Consider the following 23,019-nt stretch of genomic DNA (forward strand, 5'->3'; position numbering starts at 1 on the left):
CTCGCTCCTTTCCTCAACTGCTAAATCGCGTTCTTCTGCTCTCTCCTTTTCTTCGTTGCTTCTTTCTCCGTTTCCTCCTTACATTCGTGACGTTCAGTATTCCCTTACTTCCGACCTTCCGTCCAATTCTCCCCACGGTTTCGTCCTAACGGACCAACGTTTTTTGCTATGCTTCTGCAAATATACCCGCGACACGTTGTCTAGGAACAAGGAGCTGACTAGGCGAGTCACAGGGAAACAGATACGGATACGGACGGCGGACGTCGCGATTTCGCGTCGCGTCGCGTTGTGTCGTAGCGCGGATCGACGGTCGTGAACAAAAACGAAACGAGAGAGCGAACGTACGAGCGACAGAGTTTCAGTGAGATTCGAATATGCGCCCAAGGTGAATCCTGATGAACGTATCATCGATCGGTGGCTGCTGAACCAGCCGATGTGCTCGGTCCACGCGTGTACGCGCAAAGGGCCGCGCTGCTAGCTGCGAGCCGCGCTACTCTGTTGCTCCCGACCCTCCAATATCCGCGATTGCCCAGAAATGTCGTGCTGCGATCTTCCATGGGATAATCGTTCTTGATACTTACCGCGAATTGAGAATCGAGAATAGAGAGTGCTCGCGACAATCAGGATACCCAGAGACGAACAGATAAACGAAGAAGATACACGAAAACGAGAGGAAGAGAGAAAGAGAAGGATAGGTATAGGGTGAGAGAAAGAGAGGTGACTTTTATCGATTGTCGTCGCGGGACGAGATATGGAAGACGTGGTGCTGGATTCGGGAGTGCGAGATCTTGCGTTACGATAGAATCAATTTGTGCGGTCCACGCGTGCTGTCCATCAACTGACGTTGCGTTTTCCATCGAGATCAGTCGGGATGACTCTCGCGTTGACTATCGGCGATCCTCGTAGTCTCAGCTGATAGCGTTCTCGGTGAACGTGTGTCGCGAGGTAGTGAGCGAGCGAGCGACAAAGCGAAAAGGGTGGTTCGTTGTTGGGGTGACAGATGCGAGAGGTCGCCGCGAAGAAAATATGTGATCGGTTGATGGAACGAGGTTATTAGATGTGTGATCTGTTTGTGTACACGGGACGATTCGCGGATACTCGAAGCTGACTGACCTCGTTACTACTCCATGTAAGTACCACTTATCTAATCGAATTCTTGTTGCTACTTGAACTTAGAGCAAGATAAATATGACATTCTTATACAAGTGTTACTCTATTTCACGAGCCATCGTTTGTACAATTTTTACTCAAATTGAGAATCGGAATTTATAGAGAGGAAGTGTGTTTAGAAAAATATTTCAGACCGTAGGAAAAAGGACCTGTACCGTATTGATATTTGAGGTTCCAAACGTAACTCTCCCACGGTTAAAATTTCATGCTTGAAATTTATCAGACGTAACAACATTCGAGGGTGTAGAAAAGCAAAAAAGCACAGAAAAGCCAGCTCGGTTTGTCGTACGTTTAAAATATCTCGACCTAAACGAAATGCAAGGAACGGTGATACCTTCGTAGCGTGATTTATCAAAATTCGATATCTCGTGTCAAATCACGGATCGTCCTATTCTGCCGTTTCGCTCTTTCAAAGAGCAGTGATTTTTCTTGTGCAATTTTTCAAAGATCAAACGCCTTAATTAAGAGGAAAAATATTAAAAGCAGCTGAATCGAGTTGGAAAATAATCTCTCGGTGATTCGTAACGTATTGTACGCGAGTTTGTTTCCAAGATCATCGCGTAATTAGTAACCAGAGCTATGCATAATAATTATGCAACACCAGAAAAATCAACTTCTCCTTTATTCGTGATATTAATATATGCAGCACGTATTTGTCAATACGACATCATCGATTTTTTTATTTTTTAGTAAATATCATTAGCCTTTGAAACGTTTTATCTTATTTCGTTATAGTTTCGATGTATTTTCCTATATGCTTCTGTCATCTGTTAGTATTTCTCAACGAATTACGACGATTGCGCGCCGAATGAATTCAAGATTGAGTTTCTTGTTCTCGAAGCAACCAAAGGAAACCTGATATCAGAACGATAATTAATCTGTTTCCTACACTAACGATAAATTAATGGGCTATTCTATGCGCTATCATCGAATTAGCGATAAAAGATAAAAATATGATTAAAATTATTCGTTACTCGTACAATAATGTTCGTAGCAAAGCTGTACTAGTTGCTTTTCTCTATCACTATTGCGTGGCGAATAGTTGTTCAATTTTTATTTTTATTTCATGCCTCCCTTGATATATGAGACATTCTTGATTTTTGGTGTATAAAATTAATTGGTAAGAAACATCTGCCGTATATTTGACATTCTTGAAAACCAAAATACTTTTCGAAGAGGTAACTCGAGAAAGAGCCGAAGAAGAATTCTTGTCGATCGTCGGTAGAAAATGTCACTGTATTCGCGAGCGCGTGAACTTGCGGCGTAACCTTTCAATTTTTTTAACCTCAGTGTATCATCGACGCGCTTCATTGCTCTCGTACTAAGCATGTTTACGACGCCACGCCACCCAGGTATGCACGCGTTCCTGTTGCATAGAAAATTTACTATTGTCTCGCGCGTGATAGTAGCGTGCATACTCGACGAACTCAAAACTGTGAAACTCGGGTAAAGTGATTGTGAGAATTCGAAGTAAAGAACAGAGTATGAAAAGCGTATGAAAATGATAAATCATAAAATTAGTGGATAAATCGGAGAAGACTGCGTGATTGTACGCGCAAGGGAAAGAGAAGGGGAAAGAGAAGCGGAAATAAGAGTAACGAGTATCGTTGAAACTGCGTCGAATTGAGTCGGGGGAGCGCTTAATTCGCACTTGTGGAACGACCGCTCGAATATTCCGGAAAGGAGGGAGATGGCATTCTAAAGAGAGGAAAAGATAGGCAGACAGGCAGACAGAGAATGTATGGAGGAACGCGTAGCGCGCGAGAATTGAAGGGAATCGGATCACGAAAGAAAGAGAGAGGAGAGGGTGGATAACACGCACGCTGGCTAGTTAGAGAGAAAAATAAAACCGTCTCGTCATTGGATTGTCATTGTCGTTAACAACAGACGACAGATTATCCAGTTGAGAGTATGAGATCCTATAACGCGATGCGGCTAGTTACGATTTGTCGTTCGCCAGGATCGTGTTATCGTCTTCTGTCTCTTCAGTTGAAAATGTTGTACATATTTGAAACGTGACATTCCCTAAACGTATTGCATTTCGCACAGGTGACAAGAATCGCGGCAAGCATCGTAATTGGTGGCTAGCGAATTATCGAAAACTATTGAAGTTCGTACTTTGTACCGGACGATGAGGGATTGAAGGAAGAAAGCGCTCGGCGATTGAACATACCGAGGGTCTGCTAATGATACGGAACAGATGAACCACGGGAAACTATGCTGGCATATTGTACAACGTTATTTTCGATCGAAGGTATGCCCGACTCTTGATCGGATCGATGCTTTCAATAAGATACTTTAACGTACCATTTTTTTTCCTGTTTTTAACCCTGCCGAGACAGACTTCTTTTCCGGCGATGAACGATAAAATTTGGAATTTAGATAAATCGAAAAAAAGCTGACTCTCGCGGTCGGCGATGTCAGAAAGATTAGAGTTCAACGGCCATTTTTAAAAGATATCTTGCAACGTTACTAACTTGATTTTCAAATTTGTCTATCTTTTATGAATACCGCATCAGCTGTGGTCTGTGTCATTATGTTCAATCTCGATCGACTTTAGATGGCTTACGATTGTTTTATCTTTATCTTTCAACTTTTTTTCATCGATTTGGTAAAGTTTTACCGAAAGCAACGTTCACGCAGTTCCATATTTTTACTGAAAATCCAACAGTTCATCCAAGCCTATGCTTATGTTGTTTATTCGTCTAATTTACTATTTGCAGTCGGACAAAATGGATGTAAATCATCATAACGGATTCATTATGTTTTGGTATTATCTATCGTCGATGGCGATTGCATCCTGTTATAAAAGATAGGTTCATTTCCTACCAGATGATGAAGTAACATTTTTTTTTACTATTTTCGTATATCAATATCTACGTTTGATGATTTGTTGGAAAAAGTGGAAAGAGATTTAACAAAACTATGGGACTAAGCGTCAGTCCCGAAGGGAAAGCGATGGTACGGTTAATATTAATTTCTAAATCGTTATCATTATATACATTATATGCAATTTAATTTTTGAGATTACATGAAGAGGAAGTTTGTAAATTAGAATTGAGCTAGATATTACAGAACCCAAATGACAATAATTTTTAAATTATCGTCATTATATACATATAATCATGTAGTTCGATGCAAAACTATAATTGAATGATCGGATTCTTAACTTTCGACCTAATCACGGGCTTCGTTGGACTTACCATTAAAAAGGGTGATGTAGTACTATGTCGGTGCCGTTTCCGATTTCCATAATTTTCCCATTCATAGAATTCATTCATCGATCGTCTAGAAGAGCGTGTCTTTTTAAAAATTTATTGCATTAAATTTATAACTCCGACTTGAAATTCTAGAATTTCATCATTGTTGAATGTACGTAACGATGGCAAAAGACTTTTAGAAAATGGAATGCGATCACTTTCTTTCTCACTTTGGGAAATTTTATTTGCTAATCTATTAATTTTATCAAAATCTTTTTATCCCAAATAGCGAACCTTCGCTCCACTAACGATATTAAAAATTGCGTATTTATTTTTATCATTCCCCACTCTTCTATAGTCTCCGTGACTCTTCTAAAAATAGGTTATCGATATAAAAGAAAACCGACCCATATCGACCGATTTGTTTTAACTGCTGAATCATTTCGTACGTTGACAAAACCGAGCGTCAACAGCGACCGGATCGGTGATTTCACGGTATACACGTATATGAAACGTATGTAACTTACACAACGGACGTTGGAATCGACGAGTGAATAAATCGTCGTAGCGCGAATAAGCTATTACAGTAATAGCTATTACGCACTTCATTGAAACCATATGTTTTGGAAGCTGAACGTGCGACGAAAATACGGAAACCTGTGGACGCTGCTTCCGGTAAGATCACCGTAATTACTTGTAAATTACCGACGAAAAGACCGTCTGAACGAGCTGTTACTCGCTTCGTTTGGAGATGCATTCGATGTTGGAAACTGCGGCTCAGCCTGCCTCTCTTGCCTCGCGTACTCTGTGGCTATGTGACAGCAGGAGGCAACTCGGACGAGGCACTGCCTCGCACTGCCCGCGTTACATAGTTGCTTCATAATTTGAACTGTAACGGATTCGCTGCTATTAGGAATATCGTATCGTATTACGATGCGGCGACGACGAAATATTAAACCACTGTTCTAAGAAACAGCAACTTTATGCCATGGAAAAGTTATATCGTTCGCTACACGTGGCTATTTTAGGCTGCTAAAATATGGATGTGTATATTTCGATCGTAATCTTTCATCGTATAACCAACGCTATGTCGACCATACTAATTTTGAAACATCTAACTTGTTAATTTTGACTCCGATCTATCCCAACAATTTCTACTCTTATTTCGTTCTTTTTAGAGAAAATGTGCTTACTTATGCAATATGTACGTCCATACATACGTACCAGCTTAGACTTTGTAAATCTTGGGTCGAAATTGTTGACCAATCTGTTTGAAATATGTATATATTTTGAATAACAATCGATTTCATAACAGGGAAAAATATGCTAAATGTCTGGCGTGTAGCAGTTGTTTCTTACCGTCAAGAACTTCCCGAATATTTATAATACTTCTAACGCAGTATTATTGTTACGGAATGATACGAGCAATGGACAATCGTTAGATGCGCTATCGATTCACCTGATATCTTACGCATTATTAATATCCCGTTATACGGCAAGTACATGTGGTATGTTGTTAAGCTTTTGAACCAAGAGTGACTAAAAGATCGATAGAAATATCCTGAATAATTTGTTCACGGTATCTATGGATACAAGTTGAAGCCGTCTAGCCTCCTATCTACGTTCGTTCTTTCTCGACTTTTCTGTCATCACGTTGTAAATCTACCCAAATGCTCTTTCTATGTCCAATTCTCCGACACAGAGATTTTCACAAATTGCAGTTGCTAGTGTCTTTTATTTTGTTGCAAAAAATGTACATAATTAGAAAGTATAATCTTATGATATTTTTTTAAGTTACACGGCCATGTTTTCAAATCCTTATCTCTTCTTCTGTCCATAGAATATTTTTGTTAAGAAGGAGGTACAAGCTGTCGAGAAACATAGGTGCTCGTTCGCTGTGAACCTACGAAAAATAGATGCAGGTTTCGAACCATTACAATGTGTATGGGGTTACTACACAAAGATTTACAAAGAGGGAACGACAGGCGGATCCATTTTCAGCGAGTTCGCGTCGCTGAATAGTAGCCAGAATTAGCTAGAATTTAGCAAGGATTCGTTGAATTTCGATCGATGTTTGCTAGTTAACGATAGTTATAGCTTTTCACTCGACGAGAAAAGATTGGGCAAACGGTTAACAACGGGTAAATTATGGTTAAATATTTGAAAAGAAAAACGGGTGCGTTTCTCTCGATTTCCTATGGTTTTCAATAGTTCGTTCCGTTAAAAGGGTTCGTGTTATTTATATAGCCGCGTAGAATATTAGATAAGACGCAACTACGTCAAAGTGTTTTGCGGTAGATAGAAAATAATCTTTTCACTCGGACATTGAAAAATCTTTGTTTTCTTAAATTATCGCTGCAAGAAAAAGAAGTTGGAAATATGAAATATGAAAGTTGCGTTCTTCGAACAATCGCGTTCCTTTAATTCGTTAGTTTGAACTTGAACGATACAGGTCTTGTCGTGTTCAGAAGTTGAAAAAAAAAAGATGATAGACCAAACAAATGTAGCCCCTATTCTACGCAAGCGTAATGAAAATGACATTCGGATAAATTTCGCTATTGGCATTACCACCGTTACCAGTACGATGGGACGTCTTCGTTATTACCGACATGCCGGAAATTATGAAATATCGACGAATCAGTTATTCCATTTCCGCCAATCACCGCATCGTTTCATCATCCAGTTCGTCCTCTCGTTTTCACGAGTAATTTTCTTTGCTTTAACTATAGCTCTGCTATAACGATACAGCGTAAAAAATATTACTTTTATTATGTAAATATTAAGCAAAATAAGCAGACTTATCGAATAACATTCCCATATTTTCCTTTGTCTCGCGATATTTACGTTTTACGTTTCTTACAACTTGGATATTTTCGGTTTTCTCCGATTTTGTGGGCCAAAAGTTTCAACATCGAAGGCAGATAAATAGAATCTCATTCGACCGTTACTTGCGTACTAAACGACTGTAATAATAATTCAGAAAATTGCTGCCTGAAAGTCTGTAAAAATGAAAAAACCGCCGAGTTGGTTGTTTATTAAAAATACCGAGAAGGCTTCGGCGGACAGGAAACCGCAAAAGTTCGAACTGCAATTGTAAAAGTAATTAGAGAACTTGCTAGAAATCTACTCGCTTGATGTTCGAAGGCTTCGGAAACGTATGAATTACTCGATCAGGCGCGTTTTCTGCGACGAACAGGTAGCTGCAAGCTTCGTTGAAACCACTGAGTCCGACAGTGATGAAAATGCCCGTGTCGGACGTATATTACGTAATGAGAAAAAGAAGGAAAACAGCTGCTAGAAGAAGAGAAATCCTTAAAAGAAAGGAAGGACAGAAGGAAAACGCATGTAAAAATTTGTTGGCTGCTACGTTTGCAGGGTATATTGAACGGATACACAAGGAAAGTATAGAGTAATGGTGAAAAGTACGCGGTCTGGGGTGTTGACCGCGAATTTCGAACAGGCGAGTCACACCGTGCACGATTGGCGGCGTAAATTCGGCTTGAAAGGCGATCTATTGTTGAGAATCCTTGTTGGGCTGTTTTACATCACGGGTACCAGTTGCGATTGGAAAGAGAGGATGCCGCGCGGGACCAACAACTTGCAGATTGCTCTGAACCGATTGACTCAGCTCGGCCACTGCGACCTTGACGAGACCTGTGATTGGACGTGGGATGAAACCTTCAAAAGAACCACGCCATCGGTGCGAAATAGATACGGGCCTACCGTCGATGCCAGTAATTCGACCAAGGGTAAGATGCGCTTCTTAAACGTTAGATCTACCAAATCTAATCAGCTAGTTTTTCTTTCAATCGTTTCGATTGTTATTATTTATTAAATATATATATGTATATTTAATAAAAGTGAATGTATTTAGCTACGCGTTAGATCGTAGGAGGATAGTTTACGCGTTAATTCGTTCCGTACGTTATAGAACCGAGTCGATATGTACCTTTATACAACATAACGTATAATATCGATTTGGATACCGGATGCAAATTAAAAGCTGGAACATGCGCGAAAAATCTTCTCTAACGATAATTTTTTTTTTTTTTTTTTTTTTTTTTTTACCAGGACATTTTTTATGGTTCACCGGCCCTGGAAAGACTCAAATATGGTCCGCCACGATTCCTCCCACTGGATTACATTGTGTATTAGAATTATCTCTGTATCAAGTGGAGATGAGCAGTGGTGATATCGAGTTACTCATAATCAAGAATAATACAAGTTGGGTTGCCACGGGAAAGCCAGGAAATAATTACGCAGAGTATGTAATCGCATGAAAATCTTATTCGTTGTATCGATAAAAATCAGAGTTAGTTTGATTTACTCGCTGCATTGCAGATGGAGAGTAATGCGTTTCACACTAGGAGCAATTAGTCAACCACATCAATTACTTATAGAGATGACGGTGCCCTATTCTAACTCTAGCATCGCTGTTGATAATATTCATCTGATCGACTGTTTTCCAGGTAATTATTATCTCTATTTAGGGATTATTCTCATGGTAAATAGCTTTGCGACAGGAAACTCGCTTGTCAACTATGATGTCGAACTACGATAATTTTCATACCAGGTATATGAAACGCATCGCATTGCCATATTAGCCGTACAAGTAACGTGTATGAAACAAGTAGAATCGTAGCAGCACCGCATTCAGACAGAAACATCGTGGAATTTCTCTGCATGTCCCACTGGTGAACGAACGAGAAAAAGAACAAAATAATAGGACGAGATATAGTAAAGGAAATTTCAAGTTTCTAGAACTAGAAAGCTCGACGCGGTGTAATCTAAACACGTGAAGAAACCGAACAAACGTTGATGTATGCTCGAGAAAAGAAAAACAAATGCATCTTGTTTGCAGAATCAACACCGGTGAAGATGGCCTGCACGGAGGACATGTACCGCTGTAAGAATGGCTCCTGTTTAAACAGAACACGTGTTTGTGACTTAACGAAAGATTGCGCCGACGGCGAAGACGAAGACGGTGATTGCGGTAATTGTTAAATTATTACCTAGCGCTTTTCGCTCCGATTTCATCGTTCCAATGCATGACAGACTATAATAAAGGTGTATTCGTATTCCAGACAAAATACCGGCAAACGCCAGATGCAATTTCGAGCAGGGATGGTGCGGCTGGAAGAATGTACCGGAAAGACCTTTAAATTGGACGCTCCACCGTGGTGCAACACCGTCCGAGAAAACTGGACCTAGTTACGATCATACATACCGCAATGCGTCCGGTGTGTACATGTACATGTATATACGTATATGTATATATGTATATATGCACGTATAGTTACATATGACCTCGTCTGCATCTACGTTTCGACGGATCTTGCATTTGCACTGGTTTTTTAACTACGCTTGTCTAGATTTATTATTAATTTCATGAATGAATCAATGAAAGCGTGGAAATAACCATGTACGGGAATTTTGTCACGTAATTTTGTTTGCAACGCGAGTAAAATGATTCTTCGCCATTAATTTTTATTAAATTAATCGTACTGTAAAATTGCAAAAAATAATTAAAACTCAATAACGAAATTTTCATTGCACGTGCGTGACGTTACCGATTACAAAACATGATTCGAATATTTGGTCATCCATAAGTTTCATAAGCAACGTCGTTTCTTAATTTTAACTTTGTGAAACAAATTAATACTTACGTTTATTCTTATGTAACGCAACGCGTAGAACACTCTTCGACGTTCGTCCGCGTCGACGATTGCACAGAGAATGAAAAAGTATCCTAGGCGTGGCAGTTAATCAAAAAACCATTGTGGCCTGTTAGAGCCCACTACCACGCAGTAAGGTAGAGGGTCTAATTAATGAAAACATCTTCGAATGTCTTCGCTTTCTCTTCTTAAAACATAGCCATAGTAACGAAGGTCAGGCGACTGTTTCAGGCGTTCAAAGCTTTATATCTTCTTACATATTTTTCATATCTTTGGTTCGTGTTCTTGGTTATACTGCCTTTTCTAAATTCGTGTAGTGTACAATGCCGCGAATGGTTTTCGTTGACACTCAGTGTGTAACCTCTTTTAATGTATCGATCTAATTGCTTTGAATACACATTATGGTTGCGGAATGTCGAGAGGGTACTCTAACAAATAAAGGGGATGTTTCCACAAACGCATCAGTGAAAGATGAGACGCACATTTATCTAAAGTAAGATACGAAACGTCGTTACTTATGGAATGACCTGAAAGGAGCAAATTTTTATTAACGATATTGTTTCTTCTTTTATCTTCGAATCTCTTTGAAATAGATAAAATGTAAATACAAATGCAACTTTTATCCAAATGACAGACTAGAAATACTTTTGGTAAACAATTATCTCCATGTTAATTTTCCATTACAGGGACATACGCCTATGTAAGTATGTCACCTCGAGTGGAATATGGTAGTCGTGGTACCATTGAGAGTCCATTGTACAATCCAACGCCACCTTATAATGGCGATCCAAAAAGTCCTTATCATAAATCGTGTCAAGTAAGTTGCTTTATCTCAAAATAAACGAAAGCAAATACAAAACGCATTAACATGTATGTATGTGAACAGGTGCGGTTCTTTTACCATCAATATGGTGCAAACAGCGGTTCGCTTGGATTGTATCTAATTCAGGTGAAGCCGCATCAACGCCATACGGAACGATTATGGTGGTCTTATCTTAGTGGCGACAAAAGTGATGTTTGGTACAATCAAGCTGTTCCTCTGCCCGATATCAAATACAGGTGCTCATTTACTAAAGCGTTCAATTTCATTTAGATATTAAATATCATAAAGATATTGCGAAATTTAGTCGAAGATATGAAAAAAGCGATTATCTAATACGTATACTATTTGTTCAGATATTTGCTGCAGTTTGAAGCAAGCAGAGGCTATTATTCGAAAGCTGATGTAGCGATCGATGACTTTTCTCTGAGTCCAGAGTGTTTTGGCATTGGTAATCTTTCGAATGAATAACCAACGATACCTTATGTGTACTTATTAAAATACTTATATACAATATCACACCTTTTATTAGGAGTTCCTCCTGAAGTCGTGGGATCTTTCAATTACTACAATCCTGTTATAGATTCGGAAAAAGTTCCAGATCCACATGCAGATTTTGTTAACGAAACTGGTACCGTGTTTCAACTATTCTAACAAAAATATCATTGTTCATTCTACGAAGTTTTCACACAATACATATTGAAATTTCTTTATCATATTATTCTTTGTATTCGTTTTTTCAGTTATACGAATTACTACATGTGGAAATACAGGAAGAACAGGTCCCAGTAGCGAACAATGTACCGAAGAATACAATAGTACAGATATAGAAGTACTTGCACCTTCAGCAGCAGTGGAAGAGTCTCTTCCCTCCAATTTAAATGGAGTTCAACGGTGGACAGCACCTCGTGGTGGATATTACACGTGAGAATTTATTCGAAATTCTCTGAATTGTCATTTATAAAATATTAAAACTGAACTAACATTTACATCATCGTGAATGTAGATTGATTGCAATGGGTGCCCGTGGAGGAAAAGGTTCTAGCGGTATGGGAAGTACATTAGGTGCACTTGCCCGTGGTGTAATTGAATTAGAAAAAGGTGAACAATTGTATTTTATGGTGGGACAGCCAGGAATGGACGCATGTCCTAAAGTAAGAATCACATATTTACTATATAGTACGAACAATATAAAAGCATCGATGTTCCGTCGATGAAACGATTTTACATACACACGTGTAATATTTATTTCGGAACTTTTTTGGAAATCGTTCCAAAAAGTTCTTAAAAATGAATATCCTTTAACTATACATGATGAATGATGAATTGTTTTTAGAACTTGGGATTAGAATTAGATAGCTGTCAAAGTGTTGGATCGTACGGATCCTCCATTCCTTCAGGGGGTTCTAAAGTACACAAAGTAAAGAATATCAAGATAAAAGACGGTGGTGGTGGTGGTGGCGGAGCAACGTACATTTTTACAGTAAGCGTACATTTTTACATGCGTACAACGTACATTTTTAATCTTATTAAATTATTAAAATATTCAAAAATCATCGTGCCTAATCCCATTAATGTAATTGAATTATTGTCCTATACTTGTTATGTCCTCGGCTATCATTTTCCTATCAATCCTATGTTACAGTTAAAAAAGAACGGAGACCAACATCCGATACTTATCGCAGGAGGTGGTGGTGGTTTAGGACTGGGACCATTTATTAGTAATGGCCATCAACATGAGCAACATGACCAACATGGACAAGCAGCCGCTCCTTTCGGAAGACAACCCATTTCGGGAACGATTCTTTCAGCAGAAGCAGGTAAATTATAGTTAGAATGTTAGATTCTTAATTTACGTCTTTAGCGTAACATATACATTATTATTATTATTATTATTATTATAATTTTAGAAAATTATTCTTCGATAGATTATGTTACTTTTCATAAAAAGAATTATACGTTTCCTGAATAACGAAAGGATTAACGTTAAGGGAAAAAAGTACGGAAGAAAATGAGTAATCTTATAGTTTGCAATTTAATTGAATTTTCAACTTGGAGGTCAACCAACGATGCTTCAATTTTTTTTAGGCAACGTCGTGTTGCAGCTATAAGTTGCTTCGAAACTCTGTCAATCACATAAATCTATGATTTAGATACAGGTGGTCCTGGCGGTGGATGGAACGGGTCATCGACTAGCGTTTCGGGTCAACGATCTTCCGCTGGTGGGACCCTTGTTACGGGTGGCATAGGTGGAATTGGTTGCGGTCCTGGAAATTCGAATCACGGAAACGGAGGATTCGGTGGCGGAGGTGGTGGATGTCTTACAGGAGGCGGTGGCGGTGGTTACATAGGTAACGAATCGGTATTAAAACGATTTCAAACACCGAATTTACGATGAATCGTGCTGTACGATATCTTTGATTGTAGTTGTATTTGAAATTCCTAACTCCTGTATTTCAAGTATTCAGTGTTTTGAATTTCAGGTCAGGGCAGATTGATGAAAGGATAATCTAATTTTATCTTGACCATTAATTCTTATCAAAAGAATCTACTTCTCGATAATTCCATAAATAAAATGATTCAGGTGGCAATACCGGTCACAAGGAACGGGGTAACGGCGAAGGTGGTTACTCCTACGCTAGTCTCGAACTTATGCACGTTCATTTCCGGGCAGGAATAAATCATGGGCCTGGGGAGGTTTACATTATTCCTGCTGTCAGCGGTTGTCAATGCGACTTCCGTTGCGTTTGTCTCGATCGGTATCTTAGCGAGATAAAGTGTCTGTGCCCTCCAGGCTGGTTATTAAGTAACGATTCGAGATCTTGCGTTAGTAAGTAAACCGAGAAACAAGCCAATTTCCTTTCCTTCTTCTCGATAGATTTGCATAAAATAACGTATATAATAATTGTTCTATTCGCAGTGGCTGACGAATCGAAGGTTACTCATCAAACGTACATGATCTTGTTGATAGCTGTAAGCATTGGCCTACTCTTTGCTTTCACCGCTCTCTGCCTACTACTTTGTAAGAAACTATTTGATACCGTAACGTACATAATTTTCTCTGATCTTCGAGATTTCGTATCTTGAAAAACGCGAGCGACATTTGAAACGTTTGAAAGTAGATAGCAACGTATACAGTGTTACTTCGATGGTAAATGCGAATCATATTTGTCGATAGATAATCGTTACCAAAGTCGAAAGGCACTTTTACAACGACGACAAATAATGTTTGGTAACGGAACTGAATTAAGGTCTCTACGTGCTGTCTCCGAAACTATGATGACTGAATTCAATCCAAACTACGAGTTTGCTGGAAATCTCTATAGCTTTAAAGACTTGCCGCAAATCCCTCGCGAATATATCACTTTGGTAAAGTAAGTATAAATTTCAGGGCCATCAACGATCGAATCTATCAAGGGTCAACTTTGCGTCGTTATCTTCCTTTTCACTTAATGACTTACGCATGTGTATATCGCATACCTAATTCCTATGATTTTTTCTCCGACTCGTTTAATGGCATCCGTAAAGTACCTGTTACTCTAATGCATTTTTCGATGAGTAAATTATTTCATTTACATTCTACGATAATGTCGCGAATTTTCAACGCGTTATTTGATCGATTGGTACTTGATGATGACGATGACGATGAGTTAAAATTCCGGATTAGAATCTAGTTAAAATAGAGAACGTACTTGTTACTTCTTCTTCGTATATTTTCAAACTAAGCATATCTTCTTCTATTTGTGTGGCAGACCCCTTGGTCAAGGCGCTTTTGGCGAAGTTTTCCAAGGTGTGTACAAATACAGACGCAACGAAGAACACCCTGTCGCTGTGAAGACTATACCTTCTTCGTCCAGGCCTCAAACCGAAGCAGATTTCATGATGGAAGCTTTAATTATGAGCAAATTTAATCACCCTAATATAGTACACTTTATCGGAGTTTCTTTTGATAAAAATCCAAAATACATTGTGTTAGAATTGCTTGCTGGTGGAAATTTGAAAAACTTTCTTCGAGAAGAAAGGCCACGTGCGGTAAATGGCATTCCTTTTACAAAAAATGCTACAAATTCCTGTACACCACTGTATGCTTGAAGCAATTTTACATTCATTTATACCTTAAGTTCGAATTAATAAATTTATATTTATGTTAAGAATGTTCATTTTTGTTTCACCATTTGCTATTTACACGATCGAAAGGATTTTTATGCACCCAAGTTTTTGTATTTAGTTCGATTAGTTCCCGTTAACTATGTGTCGTTCTCGATTACGATTTAAACAGGGACAGCTGTTAATTTTTGGCGCTCGTCATCATTGGGGTGCATGCGTATATTCCTGTTTTGGCAGGATCGGCCGACTTCGTTGACGATGCTGGATTTGATAATGTGCGGGCACGACGTCGCGAACGGTTGCAAATACATGGAAGAGGCTCGATTCATTCATCGAGATATCGCTGCCAGAAACTGTTTGCTTACGTGCAAAGGACCCGGCCGGATAGGGAAAATCGCTGATTTCGGAATGGCCAAGGATATTTATAGAAGCGATTATTATAGGAAAGGAGGCAAAGCTATGTTACCAATCAAATGGATGCCACCAGAAAGTTTTTTGGATGGAATATTTACTACGAAAACCGACGTTTGGTGAGTTCTATTTGACAAAGCAGTTGGTAGGAACGATAAATCCATAGTCACCGAATTAATTAGCAACTCCAACGAATAGCCAATTTAATTATACATATATGTGTGTACGTGTTTTGGAAATTAGCGTGTAGCAACAGTTAGCAAACAGACTCGAACGATTAATCAGCATTATATTTAAAAGTGTCGATTAGTCTGCCTGCAAGAAAATAACAAACCTATGTACTTGACTAATCTGCGACTGTAGGGCATTTGGCGTATTGCTGTGGGAAATTATGTCTTTTGGCTACATACCTTATACTGGTTGTACTAATAGAGAAGCCATGACAATGGTAACGTTAGGAGGGCGTCTAGAAAAACCAGCGGGATGTCCTGATCCTATTTATGGATTAATGACACAATGTTGGCACCCACGTCCCGAAGACCGGCCTAGTTTTGCTACTATCGTCGAGAGAATTGGTTACTGCTTACAGGTAAAACTCATTAACTTATTCGTTAGTTGTAATTGAAGTAATTAACATGCTTAAAGTTATGAAGTAGAATGATATACTGTGATCGGCAAGCGATTTCGTAAACGATCATTTCATGTATTTTTAATGTGTCACAATGTTTGCACCCATCGTCCATCTAGCATGTAATAAGCAGAAAAATTACAGATAAATATCCCAAAGTTAAAATGTCCTATTTATTTTTACCATCGTTCTCAGTTTTTAAAATAAATTATTCCGAGACAGGTATTCGGTTCTCTTCAGATATTCTAAATTAGGATATGTAATGACGATTTAACAGCAGGTTTACATCCTTTTAATCCTTTTAATTTTGATTTGAAAATTAATCAATTTACATCCTTTTCTGATGGTTTTACTAGTACTATTTTACTATGTATACGTTTTATTGCGTTTTAAAAAGGAATAACCTTTTGAAAGTTTGACCAAACGACTTGAGCTCCTTGGAGAAGCTAGAAGGACTAGTTTATTAAATTACTTGCAGAAAGATATCTTGGAAAAATTGGAGTTGGTCGGAATTGCAAAGAAAATAGTAAAGGTCACTTTGACAATTTGTATTGGGAAAGACATTATCTTGGATTTCGGTCATTCTTTAATATATTGTCTCAAACTCAACACCCTTGTCTTTTCTTTCTACGCAGTACAACATTATACACGTATATAAACGAATGCTGGACGAGCTTGAGTCTACTATGGATTACCATTAATGATCTGGGTTAGTCTTTCAAAATTCGATCTCAGGTTTGGCTGATAATAACGTAATTATAATTCATATTAATATTTTAATAATTTTATTATTTTACATTATGTTTAATTTTTATGTTTTGTTGCTACTATCTGAAATTGGAAACATGGACATCAAGGAATTTAATTACTCGTCTGTCAAAATCGTTTTGCTGTCGGAACTGATTCTCGAAGACATTTCTTACTGTCTCTATGCAGTTGTGAATAATTATTTAGATTCGTAAAGCACGAGAGAAAGATAAAGAGATGGATCAGTGGCTGATAGACGTTAGCAAATCGCCAAGCGTGACTGCATATATTTCAAGATACATATCGTGTGTGTCTCGTCTAATAATGTACGCACATTCGTCCGTAGATAGAAGGATTAGGGTAGTGATAGGGCAAATAAGAACCTAAGCACAAATTGGAATGAGAAGTAAACGTTAGAAATATAGTTAGTTGGAGGATGAGAGAGACGGATGATTGTACGTATTGTGTAGGAAGATGTTGCTGTTGTGCAGGAGACTGTGTAAATCAGGTTCACATTCTTTAGGCGGCAAAGACGAAAATTAAATAATATACATAGGTGCAAAAAATTTCATTGACGTCGGTTAACGTTGTTATAAGCTACAAACAGTTCAAAGCTATCATTATAGCGAAAATCACAGTTTTCCACTCTTTAGCCTATAACTATGACAAATTTAAATGTTCGTAACTTGTTGCTTGTTTCCGCATCGACCAATTTTGATAAGACTTCAAACACATATTTGTATCACTGATATAAATCTATAAAACGTGTTGTTTAAACTTTTATTGTAGATTCAGATAAAATAAAACTTGTAAAAAGTGAGCTTACTATCTTTTTCATTATATCAACAAATTACAATTTAAAAAAAAATTTTTTACGCGTCTAATAAACCGATCCGATCCCTCTAAACTTATCAAAGAAACTCGAGTCGTCCGGTCCAGTTTTGAAAAAGTTATTCTGTTTTAAAAAGTGTCCGAATATTATTACACTATATATAGAATATTTTATCGTCGATGTGTCAAGAACGGAGTAAGCAAATTTCAATAAATAACATTTATCCTTAGGATCCTGACGTGATAAATCATCCAACGCCAAATTTCGACATTTTACCAATCTGCGATCGGGAAGTGACGATCATGAGACCAGATCCGGAAACGGAATGCATTAACGTACAGTCAGAAGTGAGTAGCAGATATCGTTTGATATTTCCTTTAAACTTTTAACTTTACAAACTATCTGTTTCGCGACACTTTTCTAAGCATCGACTCTTCCTATGTAAATACTATAATTTTTATAGCTGGACGCATGTGGATACATGCAACCCAGAATTATCGATCCGCGATCGGCTAGTCAACGTATGGCTGAAGCTATTGCGGGCAATAATCCTAATGCGAGAAACGAAAATCCGAACCAATTGAATTCAAATGAAAGAAATAACGTGCAACCGACAGACCGTCTGCAAGGACGATTTCAGTCTAATCCGTATGGCTCTAATACAGATACTTCTGAACAAACCTTCGGCGGAAACGCGAGTCGCGATGATTTTAGTGATGAGAATAATCATACAGAGGTACATTGGATAAAGCCTGGAAATATTTCTTTCTCTGGCATACATTTCTTTTCTCATCGTTTAAATAAATTTTTGCTTATCATTTTGGCTAATTGGAAGTTTAGTTTCTCAATATTTTTTACAAGTTTCTTATTAACTGCTCTAATATAAAGTATAATTACATTGAATTAAAAATTATTCAAATAAATAATATATAATTATTCACGAAAATATTCGCTTCTTATCTTATACATATATCCAAGTCAAAGTTTCCAGTTGTTATTGGATACGTATTATATAAACCTTGATTGACAAATATACTTTAAACTAGGATGCGTTTAACTGAGAAACGATGAATCGATTGATGGTCAGATATCTTTTCTTTCTTTATCATGTGCACAGATAACAGTATCTCTTAAAAATAACTACTTAAATTATAAATTGAAAATTAATCGAATTATTTATTAATAACTGTATATAATGCCTAGGAATGGAAATTAAATTTTAATCGATACTTATACTAACATAGACCATAATGACTGACATTATGACGAATTAAAAATTATTTTAATAACTGAAGCGTATAATATAATGAAGTATAGATATGTATATAAGATGGAGGGATATTTGTGTGAGTAACTGTGTATGTGTTTGTATATCACATAAATATGCTGTGGCTACTGGCTTTTCCTTTTTTTTCTAAAGTAAACTCGCATTCGCGCCAACTGTTAAGTCATGCTTTCCGTTTTCAAGCATCATCTCCTTGGAGGTTGAGATCATTTGATTTTTACTCCGGATGTTGTTTGTTGCACGAGCAGTGTGACATCGTGTTTAACACATTGGCTGTTAATGTTTCTCACTTCTAACGCATATCCTAATGATTGTTACGTAAATTAGGATAAGTAAAAACTTTAAATTCATTTTTTTAAATTCATGCGCGTTACGGATAAATAAAGATATCCCTATGACTTATTTTATCGATACTTCCCTTCTCTTTAATCTCGTTGAATTTTATTTGATGGGACGAAATTTTACTTGACGAAATTTCTGCCGTGTTTCCATCGCCCGATCTATTCAATTAACGTTACTTTATGTCAACCCCCGATATATCGTATATACGTAGCAACGAGGATGCATTAACAACCAATGTTATAAGAAACATGCTGAGCATAATTTACGATATGTATCGTGATGACGATTGTGACGAATTTGCAGAACAAACGCAAGGTTGACAACTCAAATTGCGAAGAAAAAAGCGTACATCGAACTTCAAAGGACATCGAAGATAATGGTAAGTTAAAAATCGAAGACAATGGAAACAACCGTCCAGGAGATATCGAGTGCCGTCGAAGCAGCACAGTCCAGATGACGGACGTGGATAGAAGAAATGGTAACGACAGCATAACTACCATCGACACCAACTCCGACTCTCTGATCGTTGCTTCGTCGGATACACCGCCTGACACGACGAATTCCTCACCGAACACACGTACCTGCTCCCCTAGTCACACTGGCCTAAATACGAGTGCCACTAATGTAAATGGAATGTTAAAGAAAAACGCCTTAAAGGCTGCGCTCAGTTTGGATCCGAGCGCTCTATGTCGTGGAACGATACCATACGAAAAAATAGCGTTCTCGCCGCCACCACAGCGTTCTAGTACACCTGGAAGTATGGAGATCAAGAAGGTAGATAATTTCATCATTTTTATCGAATATTTTACCGAATTTTGTAGCCCATAGTGGTGGGACTCGAATAATTTGACAACCGGTTCGTCGGAACTGGAAAATTTTTAGGAACCGATGCGAACCGGCTGAATCCCACCACTGGTGTCATCGTTCGCGATTATTTGACAAAGAAACGTTACCCGCGATGTTACGATAGAATTATTTAGAATTTCGTTCGTTGGAACAACGAGTAACTTAACTTCTCCACTCTTTCTCGGAATTCTCTCGAATTTTCGTAAAAAATTGAATAATATTCAAAGAATCGCAACGTCCACTCAGTGAGTGCGCGTAATAAACGTTACGATAATTTCTTTAACGAGATATTGCTTTGTTCTTTTATTGTTTGTTCGATAACAAAAATTAGATTATTTTTTCCAATCATGGTCATTTACACGCGGAACACATGTAACCCTCTGCACTCTCCACCTTCACTTTCCATTCTAGAAAGTAGCAGTTACTGCCACGAAATGTATCGCCCGATGTGTACAAGATGTCGTTGAAGGGCCATTGTCAGTGAAGCGATTCGAGTGCACAGGATTAGCATAATACGTTCGTGAGACTCGATATCGCGTCTTTTATTTCGAATAATCCAGCAACGCTTATCCCTGAATTCGTTTAATCGCAGTTCTATGTATGATGGAACTATCGTCTCTCTGTTCTTCACACGAAGGATCCTCTGGGTCACGAGCTACCAAGGGAAGAGGAATGCTCCTGCTGAGATTTGTACAAAGGGGAGTGACAGGACTCCCCGGTCGTTGATGTTACGATACATGCGACCAACTCCAAATCATTACGACGTTCTGCAACGGTAACCGTAGTATCGATGGCGATGCGTTTCAAGGACTCCTCATCGCTTCTCTGGATACGCGACGAAGAATATTCACGTCGCGTGTATTCCGAAGAAACACTGCTATGAGTGAATCTTGTGATTTCGCGTTAATTTCTCACTCTTTTCTTTTCTTTCCTTTCCTTTCCTCGTCTTTTCCGCCTTCTCTTTCTGTTCTTCGAACGCGAAAACAGCTATTTTCGTCCACATAGAAGAGGGAAGAATTTAATTGCGTTTACTAGATGGGCGGTCGCGCGATATCTATTAGGACATACATTAATCATAAATCATCGACGAATCACTGAACACAGGGAATTGCAATAACCGTGAAACATTACGAGCTTCAGACCGTCCGTTATTAAATTCAACTAAATCCCTTTTCTCGAAATTGCGTACACGCACATAAGAACACACGTGCATCTTCGTACACACACGTAAAAGTTATACACGTATCTACGTATTATATTGTATGTAAAAGAGTTGAACAAACAAAATAAAAAGAAGAAGAGGAAGAAACAAAACGTAGAGATATTGTCGTTGTGTCCGGTACACGCATGCATACCACGAAACAAAAGCATTCGAATCGTTAAATCTGAGACAAATATCATCACGTCGTCACGTATATACGCAATATGTGTACGTATACTTTGTAACAGCCAACATCAACGGATACTGACGTACATCCTATCGCAGTTGCAGCAGACATATTATAAATTATCGAGAAAAACTATGTAGATATAGTTGTTAATGAATCGTTACCGTCGATGTTCCTCCTGCAGAAGGATTAATCCAAGAAATTCGTATACACGCGTATATGGTCTCCTTCTTGTTCTTTACGAACTATATATGCAGGACGATCGTCAGAATCGCAAAAATCGCATAATATATGAAAAATTTTTTAAAGATACAGCGAAGTACACAACGTGTAATATACATACATAGAAGAAATTTAAATGAGAGAGTACGAATGAAAGGGAGAGACAATACGCTATATACAAGACTTAATTTACATCACAGGAAGAAAAAGAGCCTATTGCGTTCTTTCTATACACACCTGTAAACCTTTACGTATACGTATATATACATATATATATATATATATATATATATATATATATATATATATATATAATGTGTACGTGTATATGTATGTATATATACGTACATATGTTTGTCGGGAAATTTTAGGCGAGGCTGGTCGAATCGCCTTCATCCTCCATATATTATGATTTTAAAAAATATATATACCATCGTACAACGGTCGCAATTTCTTCACAAATGGTTTAACTGTTAAAAGGAAAGGATGAAAATCGATTTCGAACGAAGTACCGAGAACTTAATTGGTCGTCGTTCTTGCCGCTAATTAACCTACCGGCTAATTGTTGGTGCATGAAAAATGACAGATAAATAATAGGATATTCTCGCCTACCTCGTTGATTCGTTGATTATTAGCTTGTGAAAGAACGATGGATGGTGGAAAGTTCATTATTTTAACATCGATCTTGTTGTATACGATCGTTATCATAAAAATGGGCAAAGAAAAAGATAAATTTTTCGAAACGTGAAAGTTGAGCACAAGCCCTTTTTTATTTTTCTTACAACGACGACATACTATACGTACGCTCAGCGTATGAAAGTCAGCCACCATATATCTGTACGTGAAACGTAATAAAGACATGTTTGTGGAAAAGACGATGCGTATGTTATTTGTCAATCTCGATAGACCGAGAGACGTCACCGAGTGTCAATTTTTACGTGCCATTTCTTGACTCGAATATCTTTTTCGCATTTTTCTTTTTTTTCATTCGGTAACATTTAAATGAGAAGGTTTTCAGAACTTTATTAAAAAGCAAAAAAAAAGGAAAAACACTATAGTATCGTGGTAAGTAAAGTCGACAGACTCTACACGCATTGTATGTGGTTTGACCGGAAATATGAATTTCTTTACAATTGGAGCGCAACGTGTAACGTAATATCGTAAAATCTTTGTCGTAAAATGTCGAGCAACAGAAATAACATTGTCATCTTGATATTGATATAAATTCTTGAGATAGCTCGGTCAAACATACAGATGTCCAGGCGTCTCAAAATATAGGTATGTATAAGCGAAGAAAACTGCAAACGAGCAGACAAGCAGATAGTAGCAGGCATCGATAGAACGAA

At 38.0% G+C, this 23,019-nt stretch overlaps 1 protein-coding gene and 1 long non-coding RNA gene across 6 annotated transcripts; one reads left to right on the forward strand and one right to left on the reverse strand.

Annotated features, from left to right (window-relative positions):
- The first annotated feature begins 917 nt into the window (after positions 1-917).
- LOC126918515 (leukocyte tyrosine kinase receptor) lies at positions 918-22,548 on the forward strand. 5 transcript variants are annotated; one of them, XM_050726495.1, is made up of 26 exons: positions 918-1,129; positions 3,220-3,424; positions 7,567-8,119; positions 8,442-8,634; positions 8,712-8,839; positions 9,232-9,363; positions 9,455-9,610; positions 10,732-10,862; positions 10,932-11,104; positions 11,222-11,316; positions 11,398-11,496; positions 11,609-11,789; positions 11,872-12,019; positions 12,202-12,348; positions 12,511-12,685; positions 13,019-13,216; positions 13,450-13,695; positions 13,786-13,887; positions 14,044-14,239; positions 14,618-14,897; positions 15,210-15,502; positions 15,747-15,972; positions 17,821-17,937; positions 18,054-18,326; positions 19,521-19,991; positions 20,701-22,548. In XM_050726495.1, the coding sequence occupies exons 3-26, from the start codon at positions 7,783-7,785 to the stop codon at positions 20,746-20,748; spliced, it is 4,545 nt and encodes a 1,514-aa protein (XP_050582452.1). In that variant the 5' UTR covers positions 918-1,129; positions 3,220-3,424; positions 7,567-7,782; the 3' UTR covers positions 20,749-22,548. The 5 variants fall into 5 exon arrangements, with proteins under 5 accessions (XP_050582452.1, XP_050582453.1, XP_050582450.1 ...); XM_050726496.1 differs by lacking the exon at positions 918-1,129 and having other exon boundaries at positions 3,093-3,424; positions 20,656-22,548; XM_050726493.1 differs by lacking the exon at positions 918-1,129 and having other exon boundaries at positions 3,093-3,424.
- LOC126918544 (uncharacterized) lies at positions 3,178-5,249 on the reverse strand. The gene is made up of 2 exons (XR_007711357.1): positions 4,898-5,249; positions 3,178-4,742 (listed from the first exon to the last, which is right to left on the reverse strand). It is a non-coding gene; the product is annotated as an uncharacterized LOC126918544 (long non-coding RNA).
- Positions 22,549-23,019: the final 471 nt, after the last annotated feature.

Source organism: Bombus affinis, chromosome 7, assembly GCF_024516045.1.
Source record: "Bombus affinis isolate iyBomAffi1 chromosome 7, iyBomAffi1.2, whole genome shotgun sequence".
NCBI classification, from domain to species: Eukaryota; Metazoa; Arthropoda; class Insecta; order Hymenoptera; family Apidae; genus Bombus; species Bombus affinis.